General features: G+C 45.3%; 1 protein-coding gene across 1 annotated transcript; it reads left to right on the plus strand.

The window, feature by feature from the left end:
• Positions 1-22: 22 nt before the first annotated feature.
• On the plus strand, positions 23-16458 carry Pla2g12a (phospholipase A2 group XIIA). Its single transcript, XM_028856707.2, has 4 exons — positions 23-353; positions 9019-9095; positions 10408-10573; positions 15540-16458. Exons 1-4 carry the CDS (start codon positions 131-133, stop codon positions 15656-15658), a joined length of 585 nt encoding a protein of 194 aa, XP_028712540.1. The 5' UTR covers positions 23-130; the 3' UTR covers positions 15659-16458.
• The last annotated feature ends 2660 nt before the right edge of the window (positions 16459-19118 follow it).

Raw genomic sequence — 19118 nt, forward strand, 5'->3', positions numbered from 1 at the left:
CGCGCGCCCGCGCAGCCCGCCTTTCCGCGCAGCTCGGGGACGGGGCGCGACCCCGCGGGCGCGGAGGAGGCCGGGACCCGAGCCGGAGCGCGCGCCGCTGCCCAGCCCGGCCGCCCGGCCGCGCAGATAGATGGTGGCTCCGCGGCCGTCACCCGCCCGGGGGCCCGCGCTCCTGCCTCTGCTCCTGCTCCTGCTGGCCACCGCGCGAGGCCAGGAACAGGACCAGACCACCGACTGGAGGGCCACGCTCAAGACCATCCGCAACGGCATCCACAAGATCGACACGTACCTCAACGCCGCGCTCGACCTGCTGGGCGGCGAGGACGGCCTCTGCCAGTACAAGTGCAGCGACGGTGCGCGGCCGGGGGCGCGGGGCGCGGGGAGGGGGGGACCGGTGCGGGGCAGGGGGACAGGTGCGGGGCAGGAGGAATGGGAGACAGGTACGGGGTAGGGGGAATGGAGAGACAAGTGAGGGGCAGGGGGATGGAGGGGCAAGTGCCGGGCAGGGGGATGGAGGGGCAAGTGAGAGAGGGCGGGGAGGGGTGGAGGGGCAAGTGAGGGCAGGGTGATGGGGAAACAGGTGTCAGGCAGACGTGGACGGGCGTCCTCGGGTGTGGAAAGAATGAGCGGCGCTTGGAGCGTGCTGTCCTTGGGATTGAGCAAGCTGGGAACAAGCGTGAGAGGTCGCCTGAGTGCGCTCGGCTCTCTGTTGCTTCTGGTATTATTTTTTTTCGCCCGCCCTCCCTCCCCATTTTCTTTTCCGGCAGTTGCACAGAGTTGCCTAAGATGTAGGAACGCTGGAAGTGGAGTGGGACATACTGATTTTAGCGCGGGCGGACACACACACACACACACACACACACACAGACCTTGTAATTGAGTCAGCTGAGCATATAAAGCCAAACGAGAGTTTTAGAGCCATCAGTTGGTATTAAGTGGCGTTTTGTTATCCTGCAAAGCTAAGGAAAAATAAAATGTGGCTTTTGTATAGATTTCTGGTGTACCTTGGTTTTTGAGGGAGGTGTGATTGAAATCCCAGTGATTGAAAGTGTTCTGCTAACTTCTAGAAAACAGTTGAAGTGTTGTTTTGCTTTGGTTTTTGAGAGTCTCAGGTAGCCCACGCTGGCATCGAACTTGGTGTAGCTGAGGCTGGCCTTGAACTCTCGAACTCAGGTGCTGGGATGAGATACCCACCTTGTCCGTTTTGTGGCTTTCTTTCCTTGAATATCAGTGGCTCCTTTTCCTTACTCTCTGTCAGTATTGTAGGTTTTTTTTTTTTTTTTTTGCATACTCCTTTCATGGTTTTAAACTTTCTATTTGAATCCAAGAACTTGCTTTATGGCAAGTGGATGGTAATAAAATCAGCACTCAAAGCAGCGATTTGGGTGTTTGGGGGTTTTGTTGTTTATTTAAAAAAAATTTTTTTTAGCATTTGAATTTTTTGAGGGGATAGGGCTTCTGTTTGGAAATTCAAAATGTTAGGATAGAACTTGAGAAATCAAGTTTCTTATGAGATTAGCCAAGGCTACCAGCTGAAAATAATAGGGAAATCCATGACCTTGGTGAGAAGGTCTGATTGCAGAGTTGGTGATCGTAATAAAAAGCCTCTATCCTGTAAAACTGTGATGCCAACTGCAGCCTGTGAGTCTCCAGATAATCTCCACCTTTACGTTCATATAGAAAACAGACCATTGCTTCTAACGATCTTGGAATTGCACCGGCTAGTGCCAAATGTATTTGGGGACTTTGTAAAATGTATTAGGGGACTTTGTGGGTAACAAGGATTAAATGATAACTTTGCTAAGGCAAAAGTTCTAACTTAATTCCTGACCATTTTGCAAATATCAGTCTTGACCACGTGTCGGTGGTTGATGGCCGGGGTTCAGGAGTGGCAGATGAAATCCCTGTCCCTGGAGCTTCTGTTCTGGTGGGGAGAAGCAGGCAGTGAGTCGAAGAGCCGTGTGCTCACTAACCTGCTGGGAGCCAGACAGCTCACTGACCGGCTGGGAGTCGGTGCCTTAGACAATCAACTTTCCCAACATAAATGGAAGATTGGCGCAGTGGTACTGGGAAGGACTGCGAGATGTTTGCCCTTTAGATAGGATGTTCCAGGACAGAAGAACATCTCAGAATTGGAAAGTAGCAAGAGTGCTCTGTGACAATCAGGGGAAGATCATTCCAGGCCGAGGGAGTACACAGTTCTAGGGGACAGGACCATCCAAAGGGCAGTCAAGGTGACTCTGAGGGTTCTGTCTGTGGCAAGGAAAAGTTGCAGCTGTTATTTACAAGACGAGGATGGCTTCAAAGGTACGGTCCTCACAAACAGCTGTGAGTCCCGGGCTGTAGAGGTGTTTACCTTGAGAACACCTCAAAATGATACTATTCCTCTCAAGGGTTGCTTTAAACTTGCCTTTTGCTTGTTTTCCTTTTCTTCAAGTCTCACAAAATTTGCCCCCAGGCTCCTAGGTAAGGCAAGAACTGCTGAATGCCGAAAATGTGTGTGCTTGCATATAACTCCCCTCTCCTGAGAGCTCAGTGTTAGGGACCCTCTTCCCTCCGGGTCCTCTTCCCTTGGATGGGGAAAGGCCTTAGTGAGTTATGTGAAGTTTTTAATGGGAGCAATTTTATGTTTACCATTTTCCCTTTGTGTGTGTGTGTGTGTGTGTGTGTGTGTGTGTGTGTGATGCATGTGGGTGTTTGGGTGCTGGGCCCATGTGTGCACATGTAGAAGCTGAAAGGGAGAATGTTGACTGACTTTTTCTCTTCACCTTTGTCTCTCTCTGAAAGTGAAGTGCACTTCACTTTGCCTCGGCTAGCTGGCCAGTGGGATCTGCCCCCCAACAGGCAGGCACATACTCCCCCACCCAGCCATTTACCTGGGTGCTAGGATGGGAACTCAGCTGACTCCATGTGGCGTAACCACCACCCTTCCCACTTGAGCTGGCTTCCCAGCCCTTAGCTTTTTTTCTCCCTCTGACATCAAAGGAAATGATGGGAGAATAGTGTTCCATTTCTGTCGAGAAAATAACTGTTTCTAGACAGCTGTTTCTGTTTCTAAAAACAGTATTTTTAGAATTTTGAGTAAGTCGCTCATCCCTCTGGTGATATGTGTGCTAACAGGAGCCTCTAAGTGCGGTACTGAGAATTAAGCATCAGTGGAGGTAAGGAAGCCAGAATAGAGCTAGGCTGCTGTGTGCAAGGGTCCAGACAAAAGGTCGCGGTGATGGAGCTCTCAGGAGAGGGGAGTTATATGCAAGCACACACATTTGTCTCAGCTGGTAGGAAATGGAGTGATGAGAGGGTTGATTTTAGCTGTAATTTGAAGGAAGACCCTAAAGGATTTGCTGTTGGCTTGGCAGTGCTTGTGACTAAGGCAGGAAATGATAGCAGAGGTGATGGAGGAGAGATGGGGGGAATACTGGAGTCATGTCCTTGCACACCCGAAAAGTGTAGTTTCTAGTGTGCAAAGGGAGAGGCTGGCCAGGAGCAGGCAGCCTCCCCCGTTAGTAGGGTGGAGATAGGATGTGGGCACTCACGGTAGGTGCGTGGGGTCCGATTGCCCATTTTTCAGGGAAGAAGGAACGAAGCCATCAGCTTCTAGAAGTCCTAAGAACAATGTCGGGAGGCCTGAGGGAACTGGGAAATGGATGGCCTCGGAGGAGAGCGTTACTCTCAGGGCCACATGGAGATGAATGGTTTAAGTCTCCAGTGTTTAGCAGGTTGGGAGTCCCCGCTGTACGTCCTACAAACCCAGTGTAAGATCTTTGTGTGACCCAGTTACCTCCTCTAAGACTCCCCCTGCTTCATTTCTTTCAGTGAAATGAGTGTGTCTGTTTGAGAGCATTTATATCAACTTTGGAAAACATAGTGTGGGGGTGGGGAAGGAGGGAGAGAGAAGGGTAAGTTTCTCGGTTCCCGTAAATACTTGGGTTTTGGCTGAATGGGGAGATGAGGAAACATTAAGAAGTCCACCACTTATGGCAGTGGTTCTCAACCTTCCTAACACTGCGACCCTTTAATACAGTTCTTCATGTTGTGTGACCCCCAGCCGTACAATTATTTTGTGCTGCTTCATAACTGTAATTTTGCTACTGTTATGAATCGTAATGTAAATATGGGATGTGCAGGGTGGCTTAGATGACCCCTGTGAAAGGGTCATTTGACCCGAGGGGTCGTGACCCACAGGTTGGGAATCGCTGCTTATGTCAGAAGGTACGAGTCATGAATGGCCCTCCCGTGCAGTTCTGCTCTTGGGTCTAGTTCTTCCTCCCATTTCCTTCTTAGTCTTCTATATCTGTGTGAAATCCGGGGAGCGTGGCCACAGCACATCATGACTTGGTGGCTTGACTCTTACTGTGGTCCTTTCATTCATGAGCTTCTGTTACTTTGTAAAAGTTGGTAACGGCAGAAACATCAAAAGTCTTAATGTTCAATATCGCTTAACACTACTTACAACAATATTTTAAATAATAGTACTTGGCTCCATATTTATTTTATCTTATTTTATGTGTGTGAGTGTTTTGCCTGTGTGTATGCATGCTTGCCACATGCATGTAGTGCCTTAAGAGACCAGCAGAGGGCATCGACCCTGGAGCTGGAGTTAGGGACTGTTGTGAGCCTCTATATGGGTGCTAGGAACCAAATCTGAGCCCTCTGCAAGAGAAGCAAGTGTACTTAACTGCTGAGCCAACGCTCCAGGTCTCATGAATCAATTCAGTTTTTAATAAGTAGCTTTCTATATAATTTGTTCTAAATAATTATCTTTTAAATTTAACCTTATTTATTATGTGTCCATGTCATTTTATTGAGGGGGGGGGGTCAGAGAGAGAGGGAGAGCGAGAGAAAGAATGTACACATGAACATACCGTGGTGTACATGTGGAGGTCGGAGGACAGCCTTTGGGAATGGCTCTCTCCTTTCACTGTGGGATCTAGGGATCAAACGCAGGTCGTCAGGTTTGAAGAGGAAAGGCTTTTGCTTGCTGAACCATCTTTCAAGCTTTGAAATAATATTTTAATATAAGGTGAATTTAGAACTTTAGAACACTGAACTGTTTGAGCAAAATAGCTCCCTCTAATATCCGTGGTAGGTCTATTTCTCCGTTCCATTGAAAAAACAGAGGTTTTCATTTTGGCAGAGTATTTCCCACTTTTCTCATCTGGTCATTTCTTGGGCACTCGTTACACGCTAGGCATCTTCGAGGGAAGGAGGACAAAGCGGTTTTCATAGAAACTGTTCTGCTAATTTGGCTCAGAAGCGTTAGAAAGAAAAGCCACCAACCGTGGAAAAGCCAGCACAGTAGATACAGAAGCAAAGATGGTATTTTCTATAGGGTGAGCTGGGAAGGCTGTGAGAGACACGACGTCAGTTAGTTGTTCCAAAGAGACTCTAGACTGACCAAACACACATGCACATGCCCCTTTCGGTGCGAATTTTAGGGAGTTCGCCCTGGCGTTTATTCCGGTTTTCTTTCCAGTGTCTCATGTACAGCAGGTATGGCTCTTTCTCACTCAGTGTTATCAACTTCCCCCTGCAGGAAACACTTGCGTGTGTGAGGTGGCGACGCTACACCGTCACGTTCTCGTTTCGCCCATGAAGTGTCTCTACTGTCTCTGCTCCCTGCTCTGCTCTGTCTCCAGAGTGGGCGTGTTTGTTTGGGACGTTTTTCTAACTTCATTTGCTTCTGACCAGCCTCTTGCCCCACAGGAATGATCTCTTATGAAGAAAGTGTGTACATGTATTGGTGGAATACTTGCATGCCTGTGTTAGGTCACTGCCCTACAGTCATCAAGATGTCAGGAAGCATTTCTGTAGATGGGGACTGGAGAGAAATTAGATACGGCACAGAGAGAAGCAAAGATAGAAGCCCTGTTGTATGAACAGGAAAAGAAATGCATTCCCAGTTCTAAAAGGGAAAAAAAAATAGACGGTTAAGAGGCTATCAGAAGCCTTCAATTACCTTCATTTTTTTTTCTTTGTATCTGCTGTCTCGGGGTGGTAATGTTTGGACATGAATCGTGCCAGATGTCTGTAGACTTGTAGGTGGGAAGGGGAATGTACATGTCATCTGAACAAGTAGAAACATAGGACAGGCTGTCATTTCAAATGCTAAGTGCACCCTCTTTTCCTGACAATTTTTTAGGTGATGTGTTTCTGAATTTAAAACAATTGTTAACCTGGAAAAAACTATATATAGTAAATGCCCTCTTTTCCTATGTGAACACACTGTAGTGTATTTGTCGTGCTTTAAAAGGATTATTTTTGGTTGTGAGCCTAACCTTTAACGGCTGAGCTATCCCTCCAGCCCTAAAAGGATTATTAATATAGAGTTCCAGATACCTGACTCTCCCCTCAAATAAAGAAAAAGATTATTAATAGTCTGACTCGTTAACTAGTATATACCTCTAGAGCAGTGGTTTCCAACCTTCCTAATGCTGCGACCCTTTAATACAGTTCCTCGTGTTGTGGTGTGACCACCAGCCATAAAATTATTTCATTGCTGTTTCCTATCTGTAACTTTGCACTGTTATGAATCATAATGTAAGTATCTGATACGCAGGCTGTCTGATGTGTGACCTCTGTGAAAGGGTTGTTTACCCCAGGGGTTGCAGTCCACAGCTTGAGAACCAACCGCTGCTCTAGAGACCTGTAAGCATTTCAAGAGAACGCATTCTACTAATGTTTAAGGAACTGGAGTGTCTTTCCCAGGAACTTTGCCAATTTAGCCTTTCTTCCTGCTATGGTTTGAGTATGGCTTGGCCATACTCAAAACCAAAATTTCGTCTCCATTGAAAGGTGCAGTTGGAAGAGATGAAAACTTTAGGAGATTCAGAGGACTCTGTCCTCATGGATCGATTAGACTGTGTCTACTTCATTGATCGATGGGGTTATCTTGTGACTGAGTGTGCAGTAAAAGCCTCTTTGGCTGGTTTCTCCCACGCTGGTCCCTAGTCATGTGATGTTCTGCCCTCTCAGAGGATGAAGCCAGAAAGAAGACCATAGCTAGCTGCAACTCCTGAACGTTGGACCCGAAGTGTGAGCCAAAACAAACCTCCTTTAAAAAATTATCTCCGCTATTTTGATATTAGCAGCAGGAAATAGCCTGGGCTGGGGGTGTAGCCTGGGCTAGAACACTGACTTCACATTCACAAGGCCCTGAGTTCAGTCAGTCCCCAGCACTAAAAAAGTAAATGAGAGAGAGAGAGAGAGTCTCAACTAGCTGAGTGGTCTCCCCAAAGGTTTGGATTAATAACATCATAACTGCTTCTAGAGAGGGTTCATCTACAGCAAGATGCTGCTGGCCTCAGTCCAAATTAATATCCATGGCTCAAGTTTATGACTTCAGGCCATACTAGGCAAATACCTCCAAATAAAAAATTCACTGAACAATGGTGAGTGAAACAATGCTGGATGACTAAGTAAAGCCAACAGAAATTCTGTAACTGGTCGAAAAAATTAATTACAGAAATTATGAAATTCTACAAGTAGGTATTTATGTTTTCTTTTCTTTTTTTTTTTTTTTTTTTTTTTTTTTTTTTTTTTTTTGCGACAAGGTCTCTCTATGTAGCCCTGGCTGTCCTGGAACTCTCGATGTAAACCTGGCTGGCCTTGAACTCAGAGTTCTCCAGCCTCTGCCTCCCAAGTGCTGAGATTAAAGGTGTGCACCACCCCACCCAGCTAGGACTAGATATTTTTAAAGCTCAATTTTAGGAAGCACTTTTTAAAAAATTGCTATCATTTGATAGTTTAGCCCTGAGATAGAGCTTCCATAAGTCCTGTTAAAATGAATGCTTTGTCGCCTCAAAAAGGGTCCGTCATATAAAATGACATTAGGTTTGGGGTGCCACATTTTGCAGTTTATTCACTCATGTGTGTATGATGTATGTATATAGGTGCATGCATTCCACAGTGTGCATGTGGAGGTCAAGAGGACCACTCATGGTAATCTTTTCTCTTTGTCATGTGGGTTGTGGAGGGATTGAACTCAGGTAGTCAAGCTGGGTAACATATTTTACCAGCTAAGCTATTTTGGTGGCCCCTGGCTGCCACATTTCAAAGAGATGTAACAAGCTAGATGTGGTCAGTCTTTGGGGGCCAGTGAATGAAGTCCCAGGAAACTTAAAAGACTGAAAAGTAAACAGCAATAGTACTTATTAATTCATAATGAATATTAATATTGCCATGGGGATTACTCTTCTAAGTCTACCCAGTGTTCATTGATTTGACCATTTGTCAACAAGTATTCATTGAGAATGTAATTATATGCCAGAAACTGTGCTAGGCATGTACAATAGAAAAAGTCATGCCTCAGGTTTACATTTCAGAATGAAGAAACAAATAGTAAATGAAGTAGGCAGATTAATGACATGTGTGTTAGAAATCATACAAGTCAAAAGTATCACCAGGAAAAGCCACGCTGAAATGTGAATGTTAGTCTGCTTGGGCTACTGTGACAAAATGCCATAAATTGGGTGGGTTATGAAATTATTAGATTATCATGGCATAACCTCATCTTTCTTAGATTAGTCTCTAGCTAAGCCCCTGATGCTTGATGGTTATATAGCTTTTTTTTGTGCAATAAAAGATTTGTTGGAGGTTAGGAAGATACAGCACATGCCTTACAGGCTTTGACCCACGAAACTCCAGGAAGACAGGTTGTGTTGATCTTTCAGACATGTGATGTCGTATCATGTGCACCTTTGAGATCTCCAGCGGTCCAGGATAAGCTATTGCATGTTTTGAACATGTGGCTTATAAATAGTAATTACCTTCATGAATGCTGCACATTTGTGTATGTATGTGCACATTTGCATATGCTTTGCATTCTTCACAAACTAAAAATAATTCCACCATCAATCATTCTAATATTCATCAAAATAAATACATCAGTATTTGTTTTGTCCAACTAAATATTGAACATCCTCAAGGCTAGTCAAGCACCTTGTTTATCTTAATGAATATGTATTATATTTCTTCCATATTTTAAACTAAATATGACATCATTTGTATTTCACATAGGATCGAAGCCTTTTCCACGATACGGATACAAACCGTCCCCACCAAATGGATGTGGCTCTCCATTGTTCGGTGTTCATGTAAATACTTTTTTTTTCCTTTGATAAGTTTTGTGACTGTTAGTCTAATATTTTTAGTAATACAAGACTTAAGTGTGCCTGTCTTCAGGCTCATAAATAATTTTTGATTTCTGTAATGATTGTGTTTATTATTGTTTTCTCATAAAACACATTTAACAACTAAAAAATACTAAATGGGTTTCAAAATAATGACTTATTTTATCTTGTATAGATGGCACAGAAATCATATTTTCTAAGTATCACAAACATAACTTAAAATTTTCAAGTGCAAAGTAATACTGCTTAGGGAGACCAAAGTAGATGAGGAACTCTTTCTCTATAAAGCAAGGGCTGATGGGGTGACAGTGTGGTTACTATAGCAACTGTTACTGGGGAGACTAGACAAGCCAGTGGCCACAGGTGGAGGTGTGTGAGGGTTGTGTATGTTAATTGAAATAACTGAAGATAAATTATAAATTTAAAGTGATAGTATCTCTAGAAAATGGAAAAATGCTTAAAGTTAAAAAACAAACCACCATTTGAATTGTAGGCAGTTAAGACTTTTGTGCACCATTTCACAGAAAGTACATTTCTTTGGAGGGGGAGACACAAAATACTTTGAAATATCCTAAGATCGTAATTGTTTAGGCCCTAGAGAAGTCTGTTAATATGCTTAGGCTTACTTGTTTTTTTGTTTTGTTTTGTTTTGTTTTGTTTTTAAGCTATGTCTCGGGTCTAGGGAGAGATGGCTCAGTGGTAAGAGTGCTTCTGTGCAGGCAGAGGACCTGAGTTTGAATCCCCCACACCAACATACAAGCCGGGCATGCCACATGTGCCTGTGACCCTGGTGTTGAGGGACGGGAACAGGCAGATCCTGGGAGCTCTTTAGATAGATGATCTATAACCAAAACAGTGATCTTCGGGTTCAGCGAGAGACTGTGTCTCGGGGTAACGAGGCAGACAGCCAGAGAGGAGGACATTCCACGTCCTGGGGCTGCCCTCCTGTGGCCACTGTTCCTCACACACAGACTCCCCACACAGATAAATAAGGGAAGAAAGTTAGTTGTGTGTTGTGTTTTGGATAGTTGAAGGTTGTGAGAATTACTGACCGTTAACTCTCACACTGCAAAATGCAGAGGAGTGTGGTGTGGCTGAAACAGTTACGTGGCTAAGAATGGGCGAGGAGAATCAGGAGATTATAACGCAGGAAGCATTCCCAGGTAGACGTGGGGCTGGGGGCTGTCTACGGCAGTTGCCATTTACTCAGTGAAGTCCATTTATGCCGGGAGGTTTGCATCTCGCTGACTGTCGCCCATGGAACTGCGTCTCACAGCTGAACATCGGCATCCCTTCCCTGACCAAGTGCTGCAACCAGCACGACAGATGCTACGAGACCTGTGGCCGAAGCAAGAACGACTGTGACGAGGAGTTCCAGTACTGCCTCTCCAAGATCTGCCGCGACGTGCAGAAGACCCTAGGCCTTGCCCAGCACGTTCAGGGTAAGGACAGGCCTGCTGGCCGCGATTCGGGTGTTTTTTAAAGATTTATTTACTTATTATTTATACGGAAGAGGGTGCCAGATCTCATCACAGATGGTTGCGAGCCACCATGTGGGTGCTGGGATTTGAACTCAGGACCTCTGGAAGAGCAGTCAGTGCTCTTAACCTCGGAGCCATCTCTCCAGCCCTTGGGTGTTTTTAATCCTGCAGGAACACACGCTCAGCACAGAAGCATGCCAAAGGAGCCTTTGCACAGTCGTTAGCCGTTATGATACAGCCTCTTCAGTTGCCTGGAACGAGGAGCTAGCCCATCATTTTGTAATCTGAAATTATATACAGCTACGAAAGCAGTGTTCAGAAAACTCGGAGGAGTATCTGAGGCAGAGAAGGGAAGAGTTCATCTCCCTTGTGCCCTGGACTAGATGTCGAATCGTTCAGAAACTAAACGTTGAAGCCTTGAAGCAAGCTGGGGTGCTGTACTAAAGTGTAATGGATTGAAGGTGGTTTAAGGCAACAGAGATGTATTCTCATGGTTCAGGAGGCTGGGGAGTACAAGCTGAAGGCATGAGCAGTCACTGTCTATCAAGGTTTCTGTTCTGGGCTCGGAGGCCACACCTCCCGACTGCGTGGTGCCTGGGGGAAGGGACTGAGCATCCTGCTGGGCAGGCCCTCTCCTCCTGAGCTGTGTCCTAAAGGAGTACCTTTTTTAATGTGACCAATCCCACTTATGAGTGTTCTACCCTCATGACCTAATCACTTCCCATTGCTTCCCCAAGTCCTTCTAGCTTGATTCCTTTACCTTGGAGGCTGAGGCTTCAACAAATAATTCTTAGAACATAGACGAAAACATTTGCTTATATTGTTCTGTTATTAAATAAACTCAGGTGTTAGATATCGGGGTAAAAACCTAACCTGATTGAGCAGAGAAGTGACCAATGACCCCCTCTCTCTCTTTCCCTGATCCAAAAGGGCTTGTGAATCTTTTTAAGCTTCCTTCCTGTGTCTCTCTATCTGTATCCTGCGTCCTCTAAAACCTCTATGGCCAATTCTGGTCAACTAGTCACTAGCTCCACCCTCTGATTCAAGGTAAACTTTATTGTCAGCCTCAGAGTGTCAGTGCGAACAAATATCCCTCAACTATAGACATTCGCAGCACCAGTGACTTTAATAAGAGTGCAGTACAGCTGCTAGATTGATGGCGAATGTGCCTGCAATCCCAGAACTCAGGAGGCTGCACGATGCATGGCCTCTCCTGGGGATGCGCAAAGAAACATCTGTTCATAATAGATAGGGCACCAATAACAGACCAAGGAAACAATTCCATCAGAGTCCAGTGAGTTGTGAATTCACGTGAACGGTGAGTTCACTGAGGTTCCTTGCACAGGTGACTCAGAAGCAGCACGTCACTGGAAGTTCCACTCTAGCACGGGGGATGAGGACGTGGGAATGCGGCTTCGTTAGGGTCCCACCCTCCAGTCCACCTTCCTCCTCCTGTGTACACTTGCATCCTGAGGACCGAGTTCAGCTGGGATGCACATGGGAAAGGCGACTGGAGTCTCAGGGAGGGAATGTTGACAGCCCCTCTCCTATTACCACAGACTAGCTAAACTATGGTTTATTTATGGTCATGCCCATGGTGCCAAGGCATTCTGTGGGTCACCACAGTAGTCTCTGCTCCATGATGACTGACGGTCAGGTCGGGTCAGGTCCAGACAAAGTAGCTTCACTACAGCGCTCCACCCTTTCTTTGGCTCTTACGTTCTTTCTGCTCTTTCTTGCCCCTTTCTGTCCCCTCCCCCTTTTTTGTGATATTCCCTAAGCCTTGGAGAGGTGAGAGGTAGAGGTAGGTAAGTGTGTAAGAGTGTGTGAGTGTGAGTGTGTGTGTGTGTGTGTGTGTGTGTGCGCGCGCGTGCACGCGCATGTGGGCTGTTCTTTTCTATGCAATGGATCTGTATGCCATGACAACAGATACTTACCCTCAGTGTTTAACCAGTTATGAGATAAGCCATACTCACTGTAAAAATAAACCTTCCTCCATGAACCAAACAGACAGCAGCAGAAATCTGTGGGCATCAACAAGAATGAACATTTATTTAACTGGCAATTTAACAAAACAGTAGTGATGCTCCTCACAGTGCAGCCTGCGATTTCCCCAGGGTTTTGCCTTGACTTCCATACCAAACGTGAGTTCCCTGTGTGTCGCAGGCCTTAAATCCGATCAGAAAGTAGTTGGTTGTACCCGTAACTGGTGTTCCATATATAGGGAATCAGTGGGCACTTCTCGTATGGCATGTTGATGGCATAGAGGGCCATACCAAGGCAGAACAGCTTTTGATAATACTTCCCTAACAAGCTGTCATATTCCAGCCTACAAGTGTTAGCCATCGGGGAGAGGCTTCCAGATCGCTCCCAACCCTGTTCATCATGTCCTCTAACCCCGGGGACTTACTGTCCAGTTAGGGTGTGGGACAAACACAGTGGCAGCAGAAAGGATTCCATCCAAGTCTGTGGTGAACCCCTACATTTACTGTGTGACTTACAGGGACGTGGGTGACTATTCTACCTACAATAGGCCGTCCGCCCTAGAGTAGACGATGACTCACAGAAGCTGCGTTGCTGGAGTCCCAACCTCCAGTCAGCCTTACCATAGTCAACCTGAAATGTCTGTGGGAACATACATCACTGTTGAAATGTGAACATTTAAAAGACTCTCTACTGTAAAGCCAAGGGATGTACTATACACTAAAGTCAGAAGTAGGAAAGAAAACTAACATTTTTTATGCATTTCCTTAAAATATTGTGCTAGATAATGTATTCGTGTTTTCTTTTGATGCTCACAAAAACCCCCGAGTGCTGGACAGGATCCCTGTATCTTTCAGGGAAGGACAGCGAGGCCAGGAACTTGTCCCGAGTAAGCCCTTGACTTACTGCTGTCTGACTGACTCTGGTGACTCTGGAGCCCACGCTCTGTCCATTGGCGGCCGCTCTAGACAGCCCCATGCCGTGGCTCCTGTTCTGAAACCCCAGGAAAAACTGTCCAGGAAGGGGCCTCTGCCTCAGGTGAAGCCTGAGTTGACTCCTCCACCCCCTAACCTGCTTTCGGCTACAGTAACAAACTGAAGTGTACGTGGATGGATTTCTTGTTTTCTTACCTCAAAAGGACAGTGAAGTGGAGCCAAGTGATTGTCTCCCGAGATGCCTTGCAGTTCAGTCTGCATTTCTCTGGTTAATTGTGCTCTAATGGTATATAGTCTTTTGGAGAACTTTACAAAGGATGAGTTTTAAATATCCTTTTTTTTTTTTTTTTTTTTTTTTCTTGTCAGAGCTGAAGATCGAACCCAGGGCCTTGGGCTTGCTAGGCAAGCACTCTACCACTGAACTAAATCCCCAATCCCCAACCCCAAAGGATGAGTTTTAGAGCAGGATTCTTCCTTCATATGAATATTTGAAAAAGTTTGCTTTGGCTGCTGAACGCTGTTGTGGTTTAGCTCTGTGAATGTAGCATGTCTGAGGTTTCTTAGAATAGGAAAGGTAAGTTGATGACTTTCTTAGAGTCTTAAAAATTTTTATACCTACCAGGAGAAACTATCTTTGATTCCCATGAGCATCCACCCTGAAGCCAAATTTTAGAATTAGTCAAAGAAAGAGAATGGGTACCATTTAGTATGAGTATCTGCAATAAATGTGATCAGTTCTTAGAAGCCACTGGTCGTAGTGACATCTTGAGGTTTCTGAGATTTTTTTATTTGCTTGTTTTAGATTTTCTTTTATTAAATTTGTGTGTGTGTGCATGCGTATGCACATAGACCACACCACACATGTGGAGGTCGCAGGGCACAGCTCCTGGGGTTGGGTCTTACCTAGTGCCTTCATCCAGGGTCATGTCGCTAGCCCGGGGGTTGCTCTTTAAAGCTTCCTTCTAAGACTGAGAGGACAGCATGTGCTTAACATGTCAGAGGCCCCAGCCTCGCCCTCCAGCGGCAACCTCCAGCAGAGCCTTCCTTACCATGTAAACTCTGCGGTTGGCAGACATCTTTATTGTGATCACATTTCCCAGCGGAAAGGAAAACTTAACACCGATGACCCAATTGGTGTCTCATAAAGATTATTACTTATCTACCAAAAATTGTTCTGAACAATTGAAATGGAGCATATGTGCATATATGTATGTATACACATATATATGTATACATATATATGTAGCATGAATCTTAAAAGGCTTTATTATTTAAAAAAAAAAAAAAACTGGAGCCAGATATTGGGGTGAAAGCTGAAAGATCAGAGAAGCAGAACAAGCCACATCCAGCCTCACCTCACCAACACCTCAGCCGATCCTGTTTCCACAAACCCTCAGACTGAAAGCCTCTGAGTCCTCACTCCTGAGGGTCTCAGTTGAACTGCTGTTAGTTCCTGTCTCCTCATGCCTTATATACCGTTCTCCACCCAGCCATTTCACTTCCTGGGATTAAAGGCGTGTGTGCTTTCCAAGCAAAGGCATGAGATCTCCAGTGCTGGGATTAAAGGCATGTGCCACCACTGCCTGGCTCTTCCCAGTGTGGCCTTGAACTCACAGAGATCCAGACAGATCTGTGCCTCCCAAGTAATAGAATTAAGGGTGTGTGCCACCACTCTCTGGCCTCTATGTCTAATCTAGTGGCAGGCTCTGTCCTCTGATCCCCAGATAAGTTTATTAGGGTACATAATATGTCAGGGTACACAATATATCACCACATATATACATATATATGAAATATGAAAACATATATATGAATATATATACATGAAAAGAGACTGAAATGGAATCTGGAGGGTGAGCTGCCGGTGTGAGGGACTGGGATGACTTTGGCCTGCCCCACGTTTGAGGGCCAGCTGAGGGGTGTGAGCCTGTGCTCCAGCAGGAGCGGAGGTGGGAACAGGGGCAGCGCTCGACGCTTCCCGGCAGTGATGACGTGTCTCTACTCCGCAGCGTGTGAAACAACGGTGGAACTCCTGTTTGACAGCGTCATACATTTGGGCTGCAAGCCGTACCTGGACAGCCAGCGAGCCGCGTGCTGGTGCCGTGACGAGGAAAAATCGGATCTGTAAGGAACCCCGGGCCAGCCAGTGAGCGACGAGAGTGGAGGACAGTTAAAGAGCTGCTGCTTTCACCGCCCGAAGTGGCCTTACCTCTGGGATGGGTCATTTTGAGACCTTCCCAGACTGTGTTTTGATTTGAAAACCTCCAAGTGGAAAGGAGTGGGGGGCGGGAAGAAGTGGAGAGAAGAGCATGCTCAGGACGGGGGGTTGGTAGAGAAGCAAGCGTGCTTGCCTTCATGAGTGTCGCTGTCCCGGTGGCTCCCCCAAAACAGGAAGGAAAGCTCGGAGACTGTGTGACTCGGTTTTCATCGAGGTACTTAACAATAAAAATGAGAGCAGATGTAAGATTCGTTGTAAGGACTTTCCAACATTATTTTGAAATATAGGACAATCTTACTATTTACTTTGAAATTTCAAATGTGCACTCACGCCGAGAGGAAGGAACTACTGTTTCTCTAGAGCCTTCTGAGATAGGATGTGTTGTGTCGGTCCAGCAACAAAGCCTCTCAGTGGGTTGGAACCCTGGCCGGTACTTCTCTTCAGGGACAACCCAGGACACCTAAGTATTGTGATGTGGACAATATTCAGAAACACGGCACTTCCATTTCACAAGCCAGTTCTAACAAATGGCATCTTTTCCTAGGAGTCCTAGAAAAGATGGACTTAATGAGGCAGATCCGAGCACTATATGCTGTCGGGTTTGATGTTTGTTCCTCAAATACCCGTTCCTCATCTCAGATTCTGGAGTGTTTTTAAAAGATTGACCTTTTACTAATAATAGAGATCTTAATAAAATTTATTCTTGATAATGTTTTCTTCTTATTTCTTGAGTGTTTTCACGTCTCTAATTATGGAATCAAAGAGGATGGGAAAGACCAAGTAGTCTTCCGTGGACCTCTTATTTACACTGAAATTAACAGGTGTGCGAGCAGATCCCTGAAAACCTTGGCCATCTCTTAAAATGTCCATGAATATTGGCAATGTTTTAATGGCCTCAATGTTCAGCTATACTGGCCATTGGTTGCTGATTTCCCCCATCCCAGACACTAAACCATGTGTATCTTTTAAGTAACACGTAACTGGAATTCCAAGGTCCACTGCTTGGAACATCAGGAGAGAACCCAGTGCTGAGTGGTTTTCTGTAAGTCATTCCAGGTGGCCCTGGCAGAAGGAACGGCCTTCTGAAGAAGGCTGCGTTCTCACTGCCCTGATGGAGTCTTCTCTCAAAGTTGAGATGATGGCAGCCACCTTGATGAGGGATGTGTTCGATATTAGACAAAGCAAGGGTGTGCCTTAGGGCCAAGTCAGCAAACCAGGCTCCAGTAAAAATGCATGGGGCCCTGAACTGACACTCTTAGGAGGGGAATGAAACAGGCAAGAATCTTTCTACACCGTGTTGCATTGTTCCAAACTCACAGACATTAACTGCAGTATAATATATATATATATTGAAATGGGCTATAGTGAGTGAGGAGTGAAGTAACTCTTGTAGTTTGCTGTTTATCTACACTACCATTCTGCAAAACCAGCCAGGTCCCTAAGTAACAATGAATGAGTGTAACCAATGTATATAAAAATAGTAGGCACTTTTTAGTATCTACTTTTATAGTTTTATAGTATAACTTATATGCTATATATATCCAATATATATACTTTTATAGTATAACAATGTATATAAAAATAGTAGGTACTTTTTTTAAAGGCAATAGGGCTGGATAGGTTGCTCACAGTTTCAGTTCCCAGCACCCACGTGGCAGCCCATGACCATCTGTAACTCCAGTTCCAGGGGATCTACATCTTCTGACTTCTGTAGGCACGAGGCATGCAAGAGGTACACAGACTTTCATACATATAAAATAAATCTAAAACTCTAAATAAAAATTTAAAAGTAATAGATGCTAACAGTAAAACTATACCAGTGAATGAAAAGAAAAAAGAAATGAAGAGGAAGGACATGGCTGCTCCTAGGTATGGTGGAGGAGGAAGTTTATTGTAGATAAAAGGAAGAGCATAGCCAGAGGCAGGGACATCTGGAAGAGTCCAGAGTGGACATGACCCTGAGCCATGTGAGGAGAGGGGGGAGGGGAGAGCCAGGAAAGTAAAAGATAGATGTAAGGGCCAGGTAACCAAAACGGATGGATTATATAGAGAAGGGCAGCTGGGGGAAGGAAGCCCAGCCCAATACCTGGGCTGGAGAAGTTTAGGGTAGGGCCGGGTATAGCACCATCTTCTGAAACAGGTAGGGATCGAGGGATGATGGGAGAACCTGGTGGCCAGGTCTGTTTGCTTTGTTAAATAGGCATCTCAGATAACCATTTGTCCCAGGCTTGAGACTTAATAATCAGTAGTCTTACTTCTGTGTGCTAGCTATAGTGATATTATTCTTTCTGATTTTAGATTGCTTATTTCTTAAATTTTATTTATTTATGTATGTGTATGGATGTTTTGTCTCCATGGATGTCTATGTACCACGTGCGTGCCTGGTGTCTGCAGAAGCCAGAAGAGGGCTGGCAGTTCCCTTGAAACTGGATTTACAGACCATGGTGAGTGGCCATGTGGGTGCTGGGAATTGAACCTGGGATTCTCTGGAAAATAATCCAGTGCTCTTAACCACTGAGCCTTGAAAGATACTACTGATATGAAATAAATAACCCAGGGGCTGGAGAAATGACTCAGTGGTTAAGAATGTCCCCCAGTGATTTCTCTCAGAACTCCGTCATAGAGAGGATGTCTGTCCTAGGTCACTGCTTCTGGGTCTGTTGAGAATATGAACGTAGAGACTTGTGGCAGATCAAAGTGGCTCCCTTCATCGCCCACAGAGGCAGGGACAGGAAGAGGCTGAGGACAAGACACACCCTTCGAGGGTCTGTCTCTGATTTCTGGTGGGGGAGCGCCACCTTCCCCAATTTTCCACCAAATTCCCATAGTTCATTCAGTTGTGGACTGACCTGGGTGTAGGGCCATTGATCCAGGTAGCGCCTTATGATCTCACTCCTCAGCAGCACCAGCAGGTGGGAGACAAGCTTTCAGTACACAAGCCTTTGGAAGACATTCTGGATCCAACTGTAATGCACATTTTCTTAAGCAGACCAGTCAGAATCCTAGAAGTTTAGTGTTTATGTGATTTCTATAAGGGAAACAAATTAGAAAGTTGGTAGAATTAGCACTGAAAACTGACCAAAATTTGATTTTCTAGTGATTTAGACTATATTCCCTGTGTTTCATTCCTGGGGGGGGGGGACAAGCTAAGCCTTTGGTATAATAACTCTCTAACAGTGAGTCGTCTTCAGGTATAGGACAGCCCATCTGTCAGTTACCTTTTGGTCTCTATTATAGCTGGCTTATCTTACTAAATAGTTCACTTTTTGTCTTCTTCCTTCCACGGGGAAGGAGGGAGCTTGCTTGTAGGAACGTGCATCGGACTCACTGACGTGGGCTAGTGCTTGCTTTACAAGTCTAAAATGATGCA

The sequence above is a fragment of the Peromyscus leucopus genome, chromosome 6 (genome assembly GCF_004664715.2).
Source record: "Peromyscus leucopus breed LL Stock chromosome 6, UCI_PerLeu_2.1, whole genome shotgun sequence".
Classification (NCBI taxonomy): domain Eukaryota; kingdom Metazoa; phylum Chordata; class Mammalia; order Rodentia; family Cricetidae; genus Peromyscus; species Peromyscus leucopus.